Source organism: Mus caroli, unplaced genomic scaffold (genome assembly GCF_978045245.1).
Source record: "Mus caroli unplaced genomic scaffold, Mus_caroli_1 scaffold_1, whole genome shotgun sequence".
Taxonomy (NCBI): domain Eukaryota; kingdom Metazoa; phylum Chordata; class Mammalia; order Rodentia; family Muridae; genus Mus; species Mus caroli.
In genome coordinates, this window is record NW_028227256.1 from 63,563,365 (window position 1) to 63,582,262 (window position 18,898).

The 18,898-nt window shown below is 41.8% G+C and overlaps 1 protein-coding gene across 11 annotated transcripts in view; it reads left to right on the forward strand.

Annotated features, from left to right (window-relative positions):
• The window catches only part of Unc80 (unc-80 subunit of NALCN channel complex), a 207,538-nt gene that overhangs the window by 161,363 nt on the left and 27,277 nt on the right, over positions 1–18,898 (forward strand). For all 11 annotated transcript variants that reach the window (XM_029478005.2, XM_029478013.2, XM_029478006.2 and 8 more), the window contains 9 exons: positions 1,011–1,191; positions 3,165–3,433; positions 5,127–5,261; positions 5,661–5,799; positions 6,438–6,534; positions 8,263–8,433; positions 10,129–10,221; positions 10,855–10,890; positions 11,230–11,448. In XM_029478005.2, coding sequence (XP_029333865.1) covers positions 1,011–1,191; positions 3,165–3,433; positions 5,127–5,261; positions 5,661–5,799; positions 6,438–6,534; positions 8,263–8,433; positions 10,129–10,221; positions 10,855–10,890; positions 11,230–11,448 — 1,340 coding nt within the window. The remainder of the gene's footprint in view (positions 1–1,010; positions 1,192–3,164; positions 3,434–5,126; positions 5,262–5,660; positions 5,800–6,437; positions 6,535–8,262; positions 8,434–10,128; positions 10,222–10,854; positions 10,891–11,229; positions 11,449–18,898) is intronic.

The following is an 18,898-nucleotide window of genomic DNA, read 5'->3' on the forward strand; positions in this document are numbered from 1 at the left end:
TTCTGTATTTGAAAGGCACTGGCATAACAATATGAACTAACCAGTACCAGCTGTGTCTTTAGTTGCATATGTAGCAGAGGAAGGCCTAGTCAGCCATCAATGGAAAGAGAGGCCCTTGGTCTTGTGAAGATCATATGCCCCAGTACAGGGGAATGCCAGGGCCAGGAAGCAGGAGTGGGTGGGTTGGGGAGCAGGGGCGGGGGGGGGGGGTATAGGGGACTTTGGGGGATGGCATTTGAAATGTAAATAAAGAAAATATCTAATAAACAAAAAACAAACAAACAAAATGCTACTTCACATGCATGTGTTTGTGAATATCACATTTAAAACCACACTTCAAAGAGTGCCATAAAAGGGCACTTGTGGTCTCTACTCTAGGCTGGAATCTTGAGATATCTAAGTTCTCTAGGGTGATGAAGACAATATGGTCTGGCAATACCATAACTTTCTGCAACAACTGTTCAATACTCAGGAACTTCCTAATCCTAGCCCTTGGCCCAGTGATTACCAAGAGAAAAGAAGAGACAGAGACCAAGAGCCACAACACACACCTTCCAAACTCTGGAACAAATGGGTTATCTAGGAACTATCAGCTTTTCTATGAATAATGTATTCCTAGATTCCACTTTGTCCTTTTGTTAAAAAGACAAACCCAGAACCACCAGGGAACAGCTTAAGGCATCTGTGGAGAAGCAGCAGCAATTGTAACTGCCAGCTCCCCATTAGAGAAAGGCTTCTGTGTTAGGATGCCCACACAAACGCGGCTCTGTGTAGTTCTGGACTCTCTTGACAATCCCTTCCTTGTGCTTCTTGAGGCCATAGCATCCCTGAGCTCAGACAGCACTGGGGGCGGAGAGTCCATTAAACACTCTCTTCTTCCTATGTGGTAAAAACACCCTTTCCTCTTTCCACCCCTCCCCGTCTCATTTTACCATCCTGGTTTGTTACTGGAGATCTTCAGAGTCTCCACTCTTCAAGTTCCTAACTCAGCTCTCTGTCTGCCCCTCCAGGTGTTCACCCGGAAGCTGGAGGAAGTAGGGCGGGTTTTGTTCCTCATCTCCCTTACCCAGAAGATCCCCACAGCCCACAAGCAGTCACATGTCTCCATGCTCCAGGAGGACCTTCTGCGGCTGCCCTCCTTCCCTCGGAGTGCAATAGATGCTGAGTTTTCTCTCTTCAGTGACCCGCAAGGTACTACAGGGAAATTTTTAAAAAGCGCCATTCCTCTTGGATTGATCTGACCACTAGACCCCAGGGGTTGTCAAACCTGAGGTAGGCTGGAGGTTCTGTTGAAACTCAGATTGAGTGCATAAGAAGATTAAAGGGAGTCAAGCAAATCCCGCACAAGTCAGAACAGTAGCTGACTCTGGGCTGGGAAGAAGTTGGCAAAGGCATGAGGGAACTTTAGGAAAGCACAAAACTTAGCTACATGGTCCTTGGATTCTGTGTACCTGAGTACATACTGCCAAGGACCCGCCTCAGCTTGGAGGGAGTTCTGAGAGAAGGGGTGTCTGGGAATGGTGAAAACAAATGATTCAAAGTCAAATTGTGGGTCCAAGCTGGCAGCCTAGGACCTGCTGAGATGGCTTTCCAGGCTGTGCTCCCTGTCTGCCTGCCTGCCTCTCTCCTTCCCTCCCTCCTTCCCTTCCTCCCTCTCCCTCCCTGTCCCTGTCCCTCCCTTTTCCTCTCTCTCTCCCATTCTTCTCCCTCCCCTCCCCTGCTCTCCCTCCCTCCCTCTCCCTCTCCCTCGCTCTCACTCTCCTCTGTGTGTGTTCTGCTCTACTCTAGACAGCTTTTCCTTGCTATTCTAAAAACTCTCTGATTGAGACAGCTCTCTCTCTCTCTCTCTCTCTCTCTCTCTCTGAGACATCCCTCTGTTGCCTAGTAAAATTGTAAAAGCTATGTATCTGGATTGTTCATGTCTTTTGTTTGTTTGTTTGTTTGTTTGTTTTTACTGAAATCAGAAAAGCTGCTATTAAAAAAAAATCTTGAATTTTCTGACCAAATCAGAAATCCCGTTAGAAAAACAAATGCTTGTAGAGCTGTTTTCACTCTCCAGAGATCTCCAGATCTCAGCTCAGCTCTCTCCAGAGAAATTCTAAACAAGAACTGATCTCAGGCTGTGCTGGCTCCTCTCAGGCAGACCAAAAGCCCACTTTTTAATTTACATATCAAATCAGTCATTTACTTCACTCCACAGCTAGTACTGGGTCCAGAAAATATGTACATTATTACACAAACAAGCCTTACACCCACAGCAGCCATGCACACTCATGGAGGCTCACCCAGGGCTCTGTCCCAGAGGCAGGAGCTATGCCATTCCATCCCCACTAAGACTATGCAGTGCTCAAGAACATATTGTTGCAAAACCCATTGGATATGCCCATTTAAGTTCTTTGCATTTTATTGTAACTTATAGCAAGAAACCCAGCTGAGAACCTCACATCACTGATTTGGGACAAGCAACTTCAATTAACATCTCTTTACTTCAGAATTTCTAACAGAAAGAGTTCTGGTCCCCTAACAAGTTGAACAGGGGCTGTCTCAGGCTTTGTTCCCTACCATTCAATCCCCTTTCCCGCTACTTGAACTGCCTGTTTGGACCTCTGTGGGAGAAGATGTGCCTACACCTGCTGGGACTAGATGCCCCAGAGTGGGGTGGTACCCAAAGGGGCTTCTCCCCTTCTCTAAAGAGAAGTAGTAGGGTCACTGAAGGGCAGGATTTGTAAGGGTGAGACTGGGAAGCAAGGAGGGAAGGGAGATGTGATCAGATATAAAGTAAATAAAAAATTAAAATTAAAAGAAAGAGAAGAGAGAGAGGGAGAGAGAGAGAGTGTGTGTTCTGATCTAAACAGAGATAAGGAAAGTCAGGCACTGTCCTAACCATTGTCCAACTACAATATCTCTTTCAGCAATGCAGTTTATTTAATAGCACAGCACTGCAGATACCTGTCCTGGCTTGCCTAGAGTGCAATCAAAGAAATGTGCACAGATCCTTAGAGATGCAAGAAGTGCTGTGCTGGGAAACCTTCTGGCTGGACATATTCTGGAATGGGAACAAATAAATGGGAAATGGTTGTGCCCTGGCATTTGATGGAGGGCTTATGCTGCTGACAGGGCCCATGTGGGGCTAATTCTGCCTCTGCTGTTTCCTGTTCTCACAGCTGGGAAGGAACTGTTTGGCCTTGACACCCTGCAGAAAAGCTTGTGGATCCAACTCCTGGAGGAGATGTTCCTGGGCATGCCGAGCGAGTTTCCCTGGGGAGACGAAATCATGCTTTTTCTCAATGTGTTCAATGGGGCTCTGATTCTCCACCCAGAAGACAGCGCCCTGCTCAGGCAGTATGCGGCCACTGTCATCAACACAGCTGTCCACTTCAATCACCTGTTCTCTCTTAGTGGCTACCAGTGGATTCTCCCCACCATGCTGCAGGTGCCTGGAGTCTCCTATCCCAGCTACAAAAGTAACCCAGCCCTGCTCAGACCAAGCAATATAATAATATCTGTAAAGAAGCTTTTCCATGACCAAGTTATCGCCTTTGTAACCGCTGAAGGCACCCAGTGAAATCCCCACATAGATTTTTCAAGAGCTTGCACTATTTGGTGCTGTCCTGAGATTCTGCCCGAGAGTTAGGGACTGGGATAGTCTTCCCATGTCACATAGCACAGTAACTCCCAAAATGTGGCATCTGGATCAGCAGCCTCAGTACCCCCAACAACAATTCACTCTACTGAGCCCCATCTCAGACCTGCCAAATAAGAAACTCTGTGTGAGGGCCCAGCAGTGTATGTTTTTAACCAAGCCTTGTGGTAGTGCAGGTATTGTAAACAGTGAGAGACACTCTGTGCTGTCCTTGAGGGAACTGGATGGCTGCCTGCCATCTGTTGTGGCCTCAGTTTGAACAGGGATTTCTAGTGCCATAAATTTAGGTGCAAGGGATAGGAGGAGCTGACTTTTTCTGTCCAGCGTGCACCTGACTCTACTTGGGAGTACAGTGCTGAAGATCAGTCAGACAGGGGCTAATTCGAGCTGCCTGTTTGGGGGAACATTTTAATGAACATTATGAAAGTAGTGTATGTTTCTACAAAATACAATCTGATTCTTCCAGTGATGGCAAGAAACCTGTTTACCACAGGACTATCTGCCTAGCATTTCCTCTTTTACCCAGCATGATTACACTCACTGTAAACTCGAGACAATACAGTTTAAACGAAACATGCAGATCACCTGCAACTCTTCTTCCCAGAAAACATTTCTGTTCCCTGAATATTACACACAGGCATCAAAAAATAAAGCTACGTTATACTATATATTCAAATGAATAGCCTTTTTCTGGTAACAAAGACCATCATCGTGTGAATTTCCTACAGCTATTGAGCTTTAAAGCATCAACAACTACACTTCTGTCATTTAGAGATTTTAGTTTACCCCGGTCAGAATGGACAAACATCTCAAACCAGCAGACAAACCCCTAGAACAAATGAGGACAGTGCTGGCGAGGATGTGGGAAGGGGCAGCGCTTACCCAAAGCTGGGAAAGACACAAGCCGGTGCCACCTCTGGAGATCAGAGTGAAGGTGCCTAGGAGCTAAACAGACATCTACTACACAATTCACCTGTACTCCTTATGGCCGTGGGCCCAAAGGATGCTGGAGCTACTACAGAGATGCCTACCTATTCCTCAGCAGCCAGGAAACAGCCTAGGTGCCCATTACCTGATGGGTAGATAACGAAAGTGTGGTTTATTTACATAGTACAGGTACCATAATGAGCTTAACAAGCTACCACTTACTACTAACTTATTTCAAGTTTTTCACTATTACAACTAGTCAGAAGCAGGTATTTTAAGGTAAACTTTGTGTCTACTTCTTTCATTGAAATAAATGTCTAGTCATACGCTTCCTGGGGGGGAGGGGGAATCTAGAAAATATGTTTATGGTTTATAGGAATTTTATGTCTATCACCAAGTTATCTCAAGAAAGCTGATGCTACATTATACTCCATACTACCAGTGGGAAACACTAGCCCCTTTCTGTGTTTCCTAGGACTATGGGAAGTTTTATAAGTAAACACAATTCTGGCACACTGTGAAGGCATTTTCTAAGTATGGGGCTATTTCTCTGTAGGTATACTCAGACTATGAAAGCAACCCCCAGCTGCGTCGTGCCATCGAATTTGCCTGCCACCAGTTCTACATCCTACACAGAAAGCCCTTTGTGCTCCAGCTGTTTGCTAGTGTGGCCCCTCTCCTGGAGTTCCCGGTGAGTAAGAGCTGAGTGACAAGTGAAAATTTCCTACCAAAGAGAACCTTTAAAGGCAAAGGCAGGGAGTCAGGCATCACTTGTGTTTGGGCACGGTGCAGAGGCAGGCAAGGTGTTGTAAAACTCCAGAGTGGACAGGAAGGAAGCTTAAAACATGTGTGACTTACTGCTGGCATTTGTAGAGCCCTAAAATTCTTCAGCAGAATGTCAGACAGAGTTATATAAGGTGAATTGCACATAGATATCCTGATACATACATATATACATATATACATACATATATATGTGTGTGTGTGTATGTATTTGCCTTACAAGTTTTGAATTTCCAATTGGCAATATTAGTACTAACGTGACAATCAATGAACTGAAAGTGGTGTCTTTTGTTTTGTTTTTATGCAGGATGCTGCCAATACAGGGTCCAGCAAAGGCGTGTCTGCTCAGTGCCTGTTTGATTTGCTGCAGTCTCTGGAGGGAGAAACCACTGACATACTGGACATTCTAGAGCTGGTTAAAGCTGAGAAGCCCCTTAAGTCACTAGGTAACTGCAACCCCACCCCAGTATTCTTTTTTCCCTGTTGCAATTATTCAAATAAATGTATGTATGTCTCTAATCGATTATAACTAACTATGCATAACTAAAATGATTATATAGTATGTGCAACTAAATCAAAAACAAATAGAACAATATTACACATTGAGTGAGTAGATTTTTTTATATATATAATTTTCTTGTCTTAAATTTCTTGAGAATCTACAGAATAAGGAATCCTCGGTCATGAAAATCATAGTAAAACATTTCTCAGTAGACCCCCCACCCACTCAAACATTTTAATTTCATCAGTTCTAGGCAAATAGACTTCTCTAATCATCTGTTGTGGTTATGTGATGTATAAAATTAGATATAATTCAAAGATAAAGCTTTCTGTTCTACCGCAGACAATTAAAATGCCTGAGTAGCTTCGGTTAGGTGAGACTGTTAACATCTCCCTGATTTGTGATCCAGTTGTTTGAATGTGGGGAGCAGAGTTCTGTTCCCTTCAGATGAGAAACATAGAGTTTGCAGAATTCAGAAATGAAGATCTAAGAGATAAAAGGTCAAATGCAGCAGGAAAGACAAGGTCTTTGGTGGCGATGCTGGCTGCTTCTCCTGGAGTCACACACACTGCATCTTTGCAGATTTCTGCTATGGGAATGAAGACCTGACATTCTCCATCAGTGAAGCCATCAAGCTCTGTGTCACCGTGGTGGCTTACGCTCCTGAGTCATTCCGAAGGTGAAGTAACCACAGCCTTCCTTTCCGTCCCTGGTGATGAGTAGGTGTAGGAAAGAAATGAAACTGAATGAGGAAGCTTGCATTTGGCACATCTTTCTGTAACATTCTGATGAGCAATCTCCTAAAAAACCAAATTTAGAATTTTTTTTTAATAGCAGAAGTTCTGAAAAATACTGTAAATCTTCCTGAATTTGAAATCCCCAAATTTGGATTTCTATACAGAGGCAAAGATGTTTACTCTTGTTAAAAAATATTTTTCCACTTACATAATTACAAGCTGTTAGCAGACAAAATTTCATAACAGACATTTAAACCATCTGTGAAAACCCCCACTGAGGACTGAGGACACAAAGGACAGTGATATAAATCTCCTGTTTTATTTTGACACAAACAGGGAAGCAAATGAGTCACATAGGAAGTGAGTCACCCCAGTTCCAGGAAGTTGGCTCTGGTCAGATAGCTAAGTTTCATCTCCTTTTAACAACTTTGCTCTGTTGGCACACACTCCAGGGAAAGAGGAGCCAAGCTTACTTTGCTCACTGTCTTTGTACATCTGCTCTTTAGATGGGCGTCTCCTCTCCCCTACAACTGAATGAATAGAGGACAAAAAGTAGCCAGGGTTTGTCTTAATTGAGCTCTTTTCTGGAAAGAAACATCAGGGATAAATAAAAATGTAAGCTCCGGGGTTTTGTCATCTTTAATGAGAAATAGACATTATGCAAAAGGTAGACAGCCATCTGACTGTGGTCTTTAATAGAAGAAAATCTGCAGTCTGTAGTGTGTGGCCTTGCTCCCAGTTCCCTGTCCCCCCTGCAATACTCAGCTCCAGGAAGCTCTCTAGAGTGAACACAGACATCCTGTTCTATTCTACACATCCTATTTTGTATTCTACACATCAACAGTTAGATGCCTACACATCATCAGTTAGATGCCTCAGATTATCACTGACATTAAGACCTTGGTGACCTACAGCAAAACCCTTTACTTTTTTGGGAAATACACTGATTTCTTGCCTCCTTTTGCTAGGCCATCATAGATATATTAGGACCTAAAAATGTGTCATAGCTTTAACTCCATACCCACCAAGTTCTGAAAATTGTCACCTTCTTACCGTAGAGTTCTGAGTCTATGCAGATATCCCTTCAGAAGGCAGGGCCTGGTGCTGAAAGAGACATGGCAGAAATGCTTGATGTTTTGGTTCCATCTTCTCTTTAAGTTGAGGTTTCTGACAGCTCTTTACTCTACCAAGTGTGCTGCCTATCCAGTGAGGCATGTCCTCTCACTCTCTTAAGGATGTATTGCCAGATTCCATCAAAATAACAGTATCTACCAACTCTTGCTTCAAAATGGCTTAGGCTTCCAAAGGCAGCTGCTTAGGAAAGGATTTAATAGTGTCTCAAAATTACTTCGGCTGAAAAACTGCCCTTAACACATTCTCAAAGAGAGGCTTTGCTGGGGAATGAAGCCTGTTACTCGGAATGGTCTGTAGCACCCTGCCAATATTCTGCTCTTCTTCCAGCCACTTGCATAAACAGCTAATTCTTACTTAGCTCATGTTTCATTAAGAGAGGCTTTTTCACTTGTTGCTGGGTGCTGAATTAATGAACGATTGCTTTTGCTTGGTGTTATACAAGAAAGGGAATAGAATTCCTCTGGTGGCATTTCCATGCTCCTGGATGTCACAGGGTCCAATGCAATGTGACCTGGCTTTCTTTCTGGTATTTACAGCCTTCAGATGCTAATGGTCTTGGAGGCTTTAGTTCCATGCTACCTACAGAAGATGAAGAGGCAGACGTCCCAGGTAGAGACAGTACCTGCTGCCCGGGAGGAGATTGCTGCCACAGCTGCTCTGGCCACATCACTACAAGCCCTTTTGTACAGTGTGGAGGTCCTCACCAGGTAATCTCACGGGCAGATATCCAGAGCCTAAAACAACATGTATTCATTGAAAAGGAAACTGGTTGCGACTGACCATCTCAAAAACCTGGCCTTTGTTTATGGCTTACAGACAACTTTCTTTGTAGAGACAGCTACTCAGCCCCTTGTGGCTTATAACTGTAAATACTACCTAAATTACCTGGATATTTAATGCTAAGTACTCTGAATAGTGAGTGACAGTAGCAATAATGATGACTTTTCTACATGATTACTAAACACACAATTACATATAACTTGATGAGTTTCTATGGAGATTTTTAGGCCAGTGGTAAACAAATCTTTAGCAAAGGGATTGTTATTGAATATGAAGATGCAATCCACATTTTAATTAGTTATTTGATTAGTTTTTAGTTTTTTGCCTTTACAGAAAGAGACAAAGGGGTGCAGGCAAGAGAGAGAGGACACGTTGTGAGGACTAGTTCTCCCCTTCCATCATGTGGGGCCCAGGAACTGAACTCCTTTTGTCAGGCTTGGGGCTAAGCACCTTTACTCCCTGAGCCATCTTGCTCACCCTATTCAACTATTTTGAGATGTGTATTTGTAACTCTAACTAAGCATTCTTTTGTTATTTTATTACTCATAAAGAGTAGGATTTTTTGCTGTAATTTTAGAAACTACAAATCAAATATAAGCTTCAGAATATTACTCTTGGGAATATTATTCTTGGGAAGAAGCCCCACATGTGTCCCAGAGTTTAGCCCTAAACAAAGCTCAAGAAGCTGTCCTATGAGGTGATTTTTGGGTGTAAATGAAAGCTGAGTTATCCCAGCAGGAAAGGCATGATGGGAGCTGTAGGTCCACAGAGGGTGGCTGGCTGAGAGCAGAAAAGGCAAGAGCAACTTGGGGACTGCCTGCTGTTAGCATTCTGTCTCAACTCCACCCCACAATTACCTGGCAACAGCCAGATAGGCCTGACCCACTTATTTTATAAAGGGGTTGCTTGCCCCCTCCTCACTCTCTTGTTCTCTTGTTTGTCTCTTGCCCTCTTGGGTTCTTCCCTTCCTCTTCCCTTCCCTATTTCCTTCCCCCTCTCTCCATGTGTTCATGGCCAGCCTCTACTTCTCTACTCTCTTCCTCTCTCTGCCTTTCTCTGCCTCTATTACCCTCTTAATTCCCTTTCCCATGCCCTGAATAAGCTCTATTCTATACTACACTATGGTGTGGCTGGTCCCTCAGGGGGAAGGGATGCCTCAACATGGGCCCACTGAGACATCCCCTTCCCCCATACCTCACCACACACCCTCATAGATCATATTCTCTCTCTCTCTCTCTCTCTCTCTCTCTCTCTCTCTCTCTCTCTCTCTCTCTTTCTCTCTCTCTCTCTTTACCTTCTTATAAACACATTACGTGCCACCTAAGGAGCTGCTGAGTTATCTTCTAACTATCAATTGGCACTTACAGTTTGAGCACAAGTCTTCTTTGAGGAGTCGTGCCTTACTACTGAGAACCAAGACTTAGAACTTAAACTCTGATATGTGTATAGAACTGAGAAGGAGCTTTGTCTTTTAATGGCCTCTCAAGACTGAAGAGTTCAAAGCTGGACCACCGATCCTTTTAAGATTTGCAAACTTACTTAGGTGGGCTTCCCAGCTTGAGAATTTCAGAAATGTCTCCTCCTCTGTTGCTTTGTTCCGGAAACCACTGTTACTGTTGCAGGCCCATGACAGCCCCACAGATGAGCAGGAGCGACCAAGGTCACAAGGGAACTACCACAGCCAACCATACCATGTCGTCTGGAGTGAACACCAGGTAACTCACCGTGCCCTCTGCTTCTGTGGCCTCTCAGATGCAGTTCAGGAGCTGGGGATGAGACAAATCCTGAAAACAAAAACAAACAAACAAACAAACAAACATCTCACAGCATTAAATGTGAAACTCTATAAGGAAAACATCCCAAGATAAGAGTAATAGTTTAGAGATACAGAAAATATAAGAGCTGGTTAGAAAATCATGATAAACTCACGCAGCCATCATGATGTAGCACTTGTGCTGAGTCTGTTGGACTCCAAGATGACCAGAGTCTTCACCAAGCCTTGGAGTAGAGAGACCCTCTCCTCCCCATCATGTTTGAAAATAAGACACAAATTTCAAAGTTGTTGTTTTTTTTTTTTCATTCCCTCCTTTGGCTATATCCCATGAGTTTATATCAATTCTTAAATTTTTCTTTATGCTCCTCATATGACAATGAAACAAGTTTTACAGGAACTATAATTGCTGTATATCTGGTGACCTGATGAAAGAAGACAGTACTTTCGAGGGTTAATATGCAATGTGCATTTATCAAAGTGTACACCACCAAAGGCTTTGATATGAGCAGTCTCTGCAGGCTCTGCCAAGGAATCCCCTTCTTGCTCTAAAGCCAGTTTCTGTTCTGATTCACAGGTACCCGGAGCAAGGAGCCAAGCTGCACTTTATCAGGTACAGAAAGACTTGCTCAGTCTTCACACCTTTTCTGATGCACTGAGATGATTTCTTTAGACCTGGGTACCATGTCCATTTAACTCCTACGGTGGATGCATGATGTAACCGTTTCCTGAGGTTGTAAATCCTGAGGAAACGGCTCTGGGAAAGCCACTGCAGTGTGGTCTTCTGGGATGATAAGTTTTCTTCATCGCCCAAAGGAGCTTCTGTGGAGCCCTGCCTACCAGCTCCTTAACTCGGCGGGAAGCATATGTCTCTGCAATGGGACACCCTTCACTCATAGTTATCAAGTGCCTATGTTCTCTGAATCCTAGTTAACCTTTCCCAATCCCACAGGGAAAACCTCCATTTACTAGAGGAAGGGCAAGGCCTTCCCAGAGAAGAACTAGATGAACGAATTTCTCGAGAAGAATTCAGAAGACCCCGGGAATCTCTGCTGAACATTTGCACAGAATTCTATAAGCACTGTGGGCCGAGGCTGAAGATCCTGCAAAACCTAGCTGGGGAGCCACGGGTCACTGCCCTGGAGCTGCTGGATGTGAAATCTCACATGAGGTACCCACGAAAGTGCCTTACCTCTGCCTGGGATGCTAAGAGCTTAAGCCATGTGCCTATGTCAGTGTGCTGGGCTGAACAGGGAAGTGGGGGATGCTCTGGGAGTGGGAAGGCTTCCTCCAGGAAAAGGAAGGAGATTCTTAGAATAATTTGTTTCCTGTGACTTGGGTACATACCATTTAGATCCTTCTGGTAAAGTACACATTTTATCTATTAAAGAGATCTCAGAAATAGGAAATGTTTTAAAAATGGGAATTCAGTCTATAATTTACTGTCTGGCAGATTTTTAAATGTGATCCCAGAGGACCTAGTAGCTGATTTCTAGCAGTTTTTTAAAGGATCATAAGAATTCCTTCAAAGAAAAAGTTCATGGTTAATAAAAGACTTACTTTGAATGCTTAATCTATCTACAAAACTAAATGTACAGTTCTCACCAACCCCTCCAGAAACTGCATTGTAATTTGCCAAAACACATCAATTTCCTGAACAGTAATGTTTTTTTTTTTCTTAAAATGATCATCTGAAACAGATTTAGTAAGTGCTAGGTGAAGTTACAGAGGAGGGCAAAAGCATGACCTGAAAGCAAGCTCTTTCCCTGTCAGCCCCTTGCCTTTGCCGAGCTGTGGGCAGACACCCAGCCATGCCCGAGAGCCCCAGCCCTCCCCTCCATACTGTGTAGTGCTGGGAAAGAGCTTGTTCCACTCTGAGAAGTGCAGCTCCTATACAGAAGGCTGCAGTGTTTCAAGGACCTGTTGTTGCCTTGGCAACTGAGGGCTCTATTTATTCTAATTCACCCAAGTAATTCTGTGAATAGACAAACATTGCATTCAAAGATAGGCATTTTGTGAATGTGTGTGTCTGTCTGTCTGTGTGTCTGTCTCTGTGTATGTGTCTGTGTGTCTATATGTATGTCTGTATGTCTGTCTCTGTGTATGTGTCTGTGTGTCTATATGTCTGTCTGTGTGTCTGTGTCTTTATGTGTGTGTATATATGTTTCTGTGTCTGACTGTGTCTGTGTGTCTCTATGAGTGTGTGATAGTCTGTCTCTATGTGTGTGTCTGTGCATGTATGTCACAGTGGGTCTGTATCAGTATGTGTGTGCATATGTTTCTCTGTAGTTTTCATGCCTCTGTGTGTCTGTATGTGTTTTGTATCTCTGAATGTGTTAGTGTTGTAAATCTGCATGTATGTGTATCTGTGTGTACTATGTGTGTTTTTATGTATGTTTGTCTATTTCTGTGTACATCTGTATATATCTATATGTATCTGTCTGTGTATGAGTGTATTTGTGTGCATGTTTATGTGTGTCTAGGGTTTGTAGGACTATTCTATGAAAATGTCTTTGGACATTTAAGGGAAGGAAAAATAGGGACTGGAGCACCCTCTAGAGGCTAACACTAAAGTTTAACAAATCCTAAGGGACTACTTGGTACTTGGTATAGATTTAAGGTTCAATAGACATTAATACTAATGAAAATGATCTACATTATATTAGACATTAGTGGTGCAAAATAAAGCCCTAATTTTCAAGGTTATCATAGTCAATTTCAAAGGAAAAAAATAACATGTTTGCAAGTACTAATATCACTTGTATAATTAACTATTTATTGTTTTCAGGCAACATATAAACTATATGATACAAAGAGATAGAATACACTAAGTAGATTAGGAAAAGATAGTGCCACATGTACATATTTATGTTTGTGATGAGATTGACACAAAGATTAATATGAAATCATATTAGATTTATTCCTGAACCATAAATTTGATATTGACCTTCTGGAGTCTTAAAGTAATTAGCAAAATATGATCTGCTATAAAATTACAATGTCAATAGAAGAAAAAAGTAATTGCTTGGTGAGATGGTACTTATTAAAAATAATGCCGTCCGTGGTGTTAACCCCAATAAGCAGTGAGCTAAGAAACAGAAGGATTAAAAGTTCATGGCCAATTTAGTCTTCACAGTTCCAGGATAATTGTGGCTACACAAGGAGACCCTAGTCTCACTACAAACAAACAAGCAAATAAATAAAACAAAGGACAAACAAAGTCTCCCGGTTGCTATTTGTTGAAAAGAAGAAGACTGGTACAAAGAACAGTGTCCCCCACAATTCCTCTCTAATAGATAAGGGAACAGCTCCGTATGGCCATGTAGATAGTTGACATAATGTCATTATGTGATTTGTCACAAGCAAGCTTTCCAGAGCCAGGATAGGGTGAAAGGACAGCTACTTTAGGGACTGAATTACTCAGATTATTTAAACCAAATGCCCCCTATTACTGTCCTACTGAACAACAAGCTGTTGATGGAAGACAAGTGTATGTTTCTTTGACTGAGTACAGATGTTCTGTGCTACACTGTGAAGGGGGCAGATCCAAATACATGGAGACAGGGCCTACATATATTAATGTTTCTTGTAATGTGTGTGTGTGTGTGTGTGTGTGTGTGTATGTTTCTGTGTAAGTCAAACTAATCATAAATTTTATAATGTGAGTCATATTTAAAAGTTTAAGAATGAATATTACCCAATCAGAAAAAAAACTTAATTGTGAAAGGGAAAATGGGGGTTATATATTCCAAATACCACAGAAGATGTTTGCTCAAATAGTTTGGCTTAGGCTAAAGAGCTAGGAAACAGTGTTGAGGGAGTCTATACTCTGCATTTGCACAATATCTGATTGATTAATTTCAAGAGTCTCAGTGAAAATATTCTTGATTAGATAGACTCTCTGGCCGAAAGGAATTTTCTGCTTATTCTGTCCTCCTGCGTTCTCAAAGCAGCAGCATCTGTGATGTCTGTTTCCTTCCTTTCTTTCCCTCTCCCTCAATCATCCTCACTTTCTTGACCCTGTTCCACTTTTTGTCCCATGCTATTTGTCTTTCCCTCCTTTCTCAGTGAGAAGAACTCTTGAGTTCCCATGGGAAAGGATTAACGATTTTCTTCTTAAAACACGAATCAGTGTGCAAATGCATGCTATCATGGAGGTAGGATTGAAAAAAACTGTATGAAAGGAAAACTTTCTTGTAGGCTCACCACTAATCCATTTTTCATCACGAAAGGCTAAAGAAATTTACATGTTAACCTCTAAATGTTATTTTTTTTTCTCATTTCTGGCTCTAACTATTGTTCTCAAGCTTACATTAGATAGATCATTTTTCAAGCATGTCCCAAAGCTATCTTTAAAACACATCTCTTAAGCCAGGCAGTGGTGACACATACCTTTAATCCCAGCACTTGGGAGGCAGAGGCAGGCAGATTTCTGAGTTTGAGGCCAGCCTGGTCTACACAATGAGTTCCGGGACAACCAGGGCTACACAGAGAAACCCTGTCTTGAAAACAAACAAACAAACCACATCTCTTCGCTTGATCTTAGCCAAAAGGCAGAGAAGCAATTAAAAAACACATCTCTTTAGAGAACTAAACTCTAGCACTTATTCAACCACATAAGGAATTGCATTTAGTCATATTGATTCACTTTCTTCAATAACATATGGCTTACAAGAACCCAAATTGGTTATTATCACAGTAGAATGTCTGCGAATGTGCAGGGATAAGGTGAAGGTATCTAGAAGAGTCTATGTAGATAAAACTGCCCTTATTTGGATACAAGCCATCTAAGAAATCATATTTGTATGACATGCAAAGACATAAATAATACAATGTGCTGACTATTTGAGTCATTTCTTTATGGCACCCATGCTCACACAGTTTCCAGGACAATGGCCCAGTTAGGAATGAAGCCAGTGGTTATGAAGGGACGGTAACTATTTCTTGGCCATGAAGGATTGCCATGAAGATGATGAATTGACCTTATGCATTCAAAATTAAGCCTAGGAGAAAGATATTAGAGAGAATTTAGCAATCTAATATGACAGCAGCATCCAACAGACTATCAACTTTTCTCTTTATTAAAATGCTATAGTTAATATATGAGAAAAGTAAAAGTAGAATATTTCCATTGTACTACTTCTAATTAATTAATAGATCTCCACAGGTGTGTGTGCTCTGTGTGTGTGTGTCTGTGTCTGTGTGTGTGTGTGTGTGTGTGTGTGTGTGTGTGTGTGTGTGTGTGTAGAATTATATTCTCTGGCAATTGAGGATAAAGGAAATTGGCAGAGTTGCTGTCTAGCATACACAAGTCCTGGGTTTTATTCTCAGGCATGATATCAGACATCTGTAATTCCAGAACTTGGAAGAGTGAGGCAAAAGGATATGAAATTCCTTTTCACCAGAGACTATGAAAACCAGAAGATGCTGGACAGATGTTATACAGACACTAACAGAACACAAATGTCAGCCCAGGCTACTATGTTAATGTTTCTTGCCAGCAAAACCCTCAATTACCATAGATGGAGAAACCAAAGTATCCATGACAAAACCAAATTCACAAAATATATTTCTACAAATCCAGCCCTTCAAAGGATAATACAGGGAAAGCTCCAACACAAGGAGTGAAATAACACCCTAGAAAAAGCAAAAAAGTAATCCTTCAACAAACCTAAAAGAAGATATCCACAAGAACAGAATCCCACTCTAACAACAAAAATAACAGGAAATAACAATTACCTTTCCTTAATATCTCTTAATATTAATGGACTCAATTTCTCAATAAAAGGACATAGACTAAGAGACTGGCTACATAAACAGGACCCAACATTTTGCTGCATACAGGAAACAAGGTCCCCACCTCAGGGACAAAACAGACACTGCCTGAGAGTAAAAGGCTGGAAAACAATTTTCCAAGCAAATGGTCCCAAGAAACAAGCAGGAGTAGGCATTCTAATATCGAATAAAATTGACTTCCAACCCAAAGTTATCAAAAAAGACAATGAGGGGCACTTCATACTCATGAAAGGTAAAATCTTCCAAGATGAACTCTCAATTCTGACTATCTATGCTTCAAATGCAAGGGCATCCACATTCATTAAAGAAACGTTAGTAAAGCTCAAACCACACAATAATAGTGGGAGACTTTAACACCCCACTCTTATCAATGGACAGATCCTGGAAACAGAAACCAATAAAAGTTATGAAACAACGTTTTACCCTAAAACAAAAGGATATACCTTCTTCTCAACACCTCATGGTACCTTCTCCAAAATTGACCAGATAACCAGTCACAAAACAGGCCTTAATAGATACAAAAATATTGAAATAATCCCATGCATCCTATCAGATCACCATGAACTAAGGCTGATCTTCAATATCAATATAAATAATAGAAAGCCCACATACACATGGAAGCTGAACAACATTCTACTCAATGGTTACTTGATAAAGGAAGAAATAAAGAAATAAATTAAAGACTTTTTAGAGTTTAATGAAAATGAAGCCACAACATAACCGAACACATGGGACACAATGAAAGCAGGCCTTAGAGAAAAATTCATAGCTCTGAGTGCCGCCAAAAACAAACTAGAGAGAGCATACACTAGCAGCTTGATAGCACACCTAAAAGCTCTAGAACAAAAGGAAGCAAATTCATCCAAGAGGAGTAGATGACAGGAAATAATCAAACTCAGGGCTGAAATCAACCAAGTAGAAACAAAAAGAAATATCCAAAGAATCAACCAAACCAGGAGCTGGTTCTTTGAGAAAATCAACAAGATAGATAAACCTTTAGCCAGACTAACTAGAGGGCACATGGACAGTATCCTATAACAAAATCAGAAATGAAAAGGAGACATAACTACAGAACCTGAGAATTTCCAAAGCATCATCAGATCCTACTACAAAAGGCTATACTGAGCAAAACTGGAAAACCTGTATGAAATGGAGAATTTTCTAGATAGATACGAAGTACCAAAGTTAAATCTGGATCAGATTAATGATCAATGGAATAGAAATGAAGACCCAGAAATGAACCCACACACCTATGGTCACTTGATCTTTGACAAAGGAACTAAAACCATCCAGTAGAAAAGAGGCAACATTTTCAACAAATGGTGCTGGCACAACTGGCAGTTATCATGTAGAAGAATACCATTCTTATCTCCTCGTACAAGGCTCAAGTCTAAGTGGATCAAAGAACTCCACATAAGACCAAAGACACTGAAACTTATAGAGAAGAAAGTGGGGGAAAACCTCGAAGATATAGGCACAGGGGAAAAATTCTGAACAAAACAGCAATGGCTTGTGCTATAAGATTGAGAATTGACAAATGGGACCTCAAAAAATTGCAAAGCTTCTGTAAGGCAAAAGACACTGTCAATAAGACAAAAAGGCCACCAACAGATGGAGAAAGGATCTTTACCAATCCTAAATCTGAAAGGGGGCTAATATTCAACATATACAAAGAACTCAAGAAGCTGGACTCTGGCAAACCAAACAACCCTATTTAAAAATGGGGTACTGAGCTAAACAAAGAATTCTCAACTGAGGAATATAGAATGGCTGAGAAGCACCTGAAAAACATGTTCAGCATCCTTAATCATCAGGGAAATGCAAATCAAAACGACCCTGAGATTCCACCTCACACCAGTCAGAATGGCTAAGATCAAAAATTCAGGTGGCAGCAGAAAGTTAGAATACCCAAGATACAATTTGCAAAACACATGAAACTCAAGAAGAAGGAAGACCAAAGTGTGGCTACTTTGTTCCTTCTTAGAATGGGGAACAAAATACCCATGGAAAGAGTAAAGAGATAAAGTTTGGAGCTGTGAAGAAAGGATGGACCATCTAGAGACTGCCATATCCAGGGATCCATCCCATAATCAGCTTCCAAACGCTGACACCATTGCATACACTAGCAAGATTTTGCTGAAAGGACCCAAATATAGCTGTCTCTTGTGAGACTATGCTGGGGCCTAGCAAACACAGAAGTGGATGCTCACAGTCAGCTATTGGATGGATCACAGGGCTCCCAATGGAGAAGCTAGAGAAAGTACCCAAGGAGTTAAAGGGATCTGCAACCCTATAGGGGGAACAACATGATGAACTAACCAGTACCCTGGAGGTCTTGTCTTAAGGTCCCCAATGAAGGAGCCAGAGAAATACCCACAGAGCTGAAGGGGACTGAAGCCTCATAAGAGGAACATCAATATGAACTAACCAGTACCCCCAGAGCTCCTTGGAACTATACCACCACCAATCAAAGAAAACACATGGTAGAACTTGTGGCTCTAGCTATATGTGTAGAAGAGGATGGATTCGTCGGTCATCAATGGGAGGAGAGGCCCTTGGTCCTGGAAGACTCTATGCCCCAGTATAGGGGAATGCCAGGACCAGGAATGGGAGTGGGTGTGTTGGGGAACAGGAGGAGGAGGGAGAGCATAGGGGATTTTTGAGGGGAAACTAGGAAAGGGGATAACATTTGAAATGTAAATAAAGAAAGTATCTAATAAAAAAGAATATTAAATTCAAGATCAATCCCTGCTGACAGCAAGTTCAAGGCTAATCTGGGTAGCATAAGACCTGTCACACACAAAAAGAAGTGGTGTTCTCTAGAT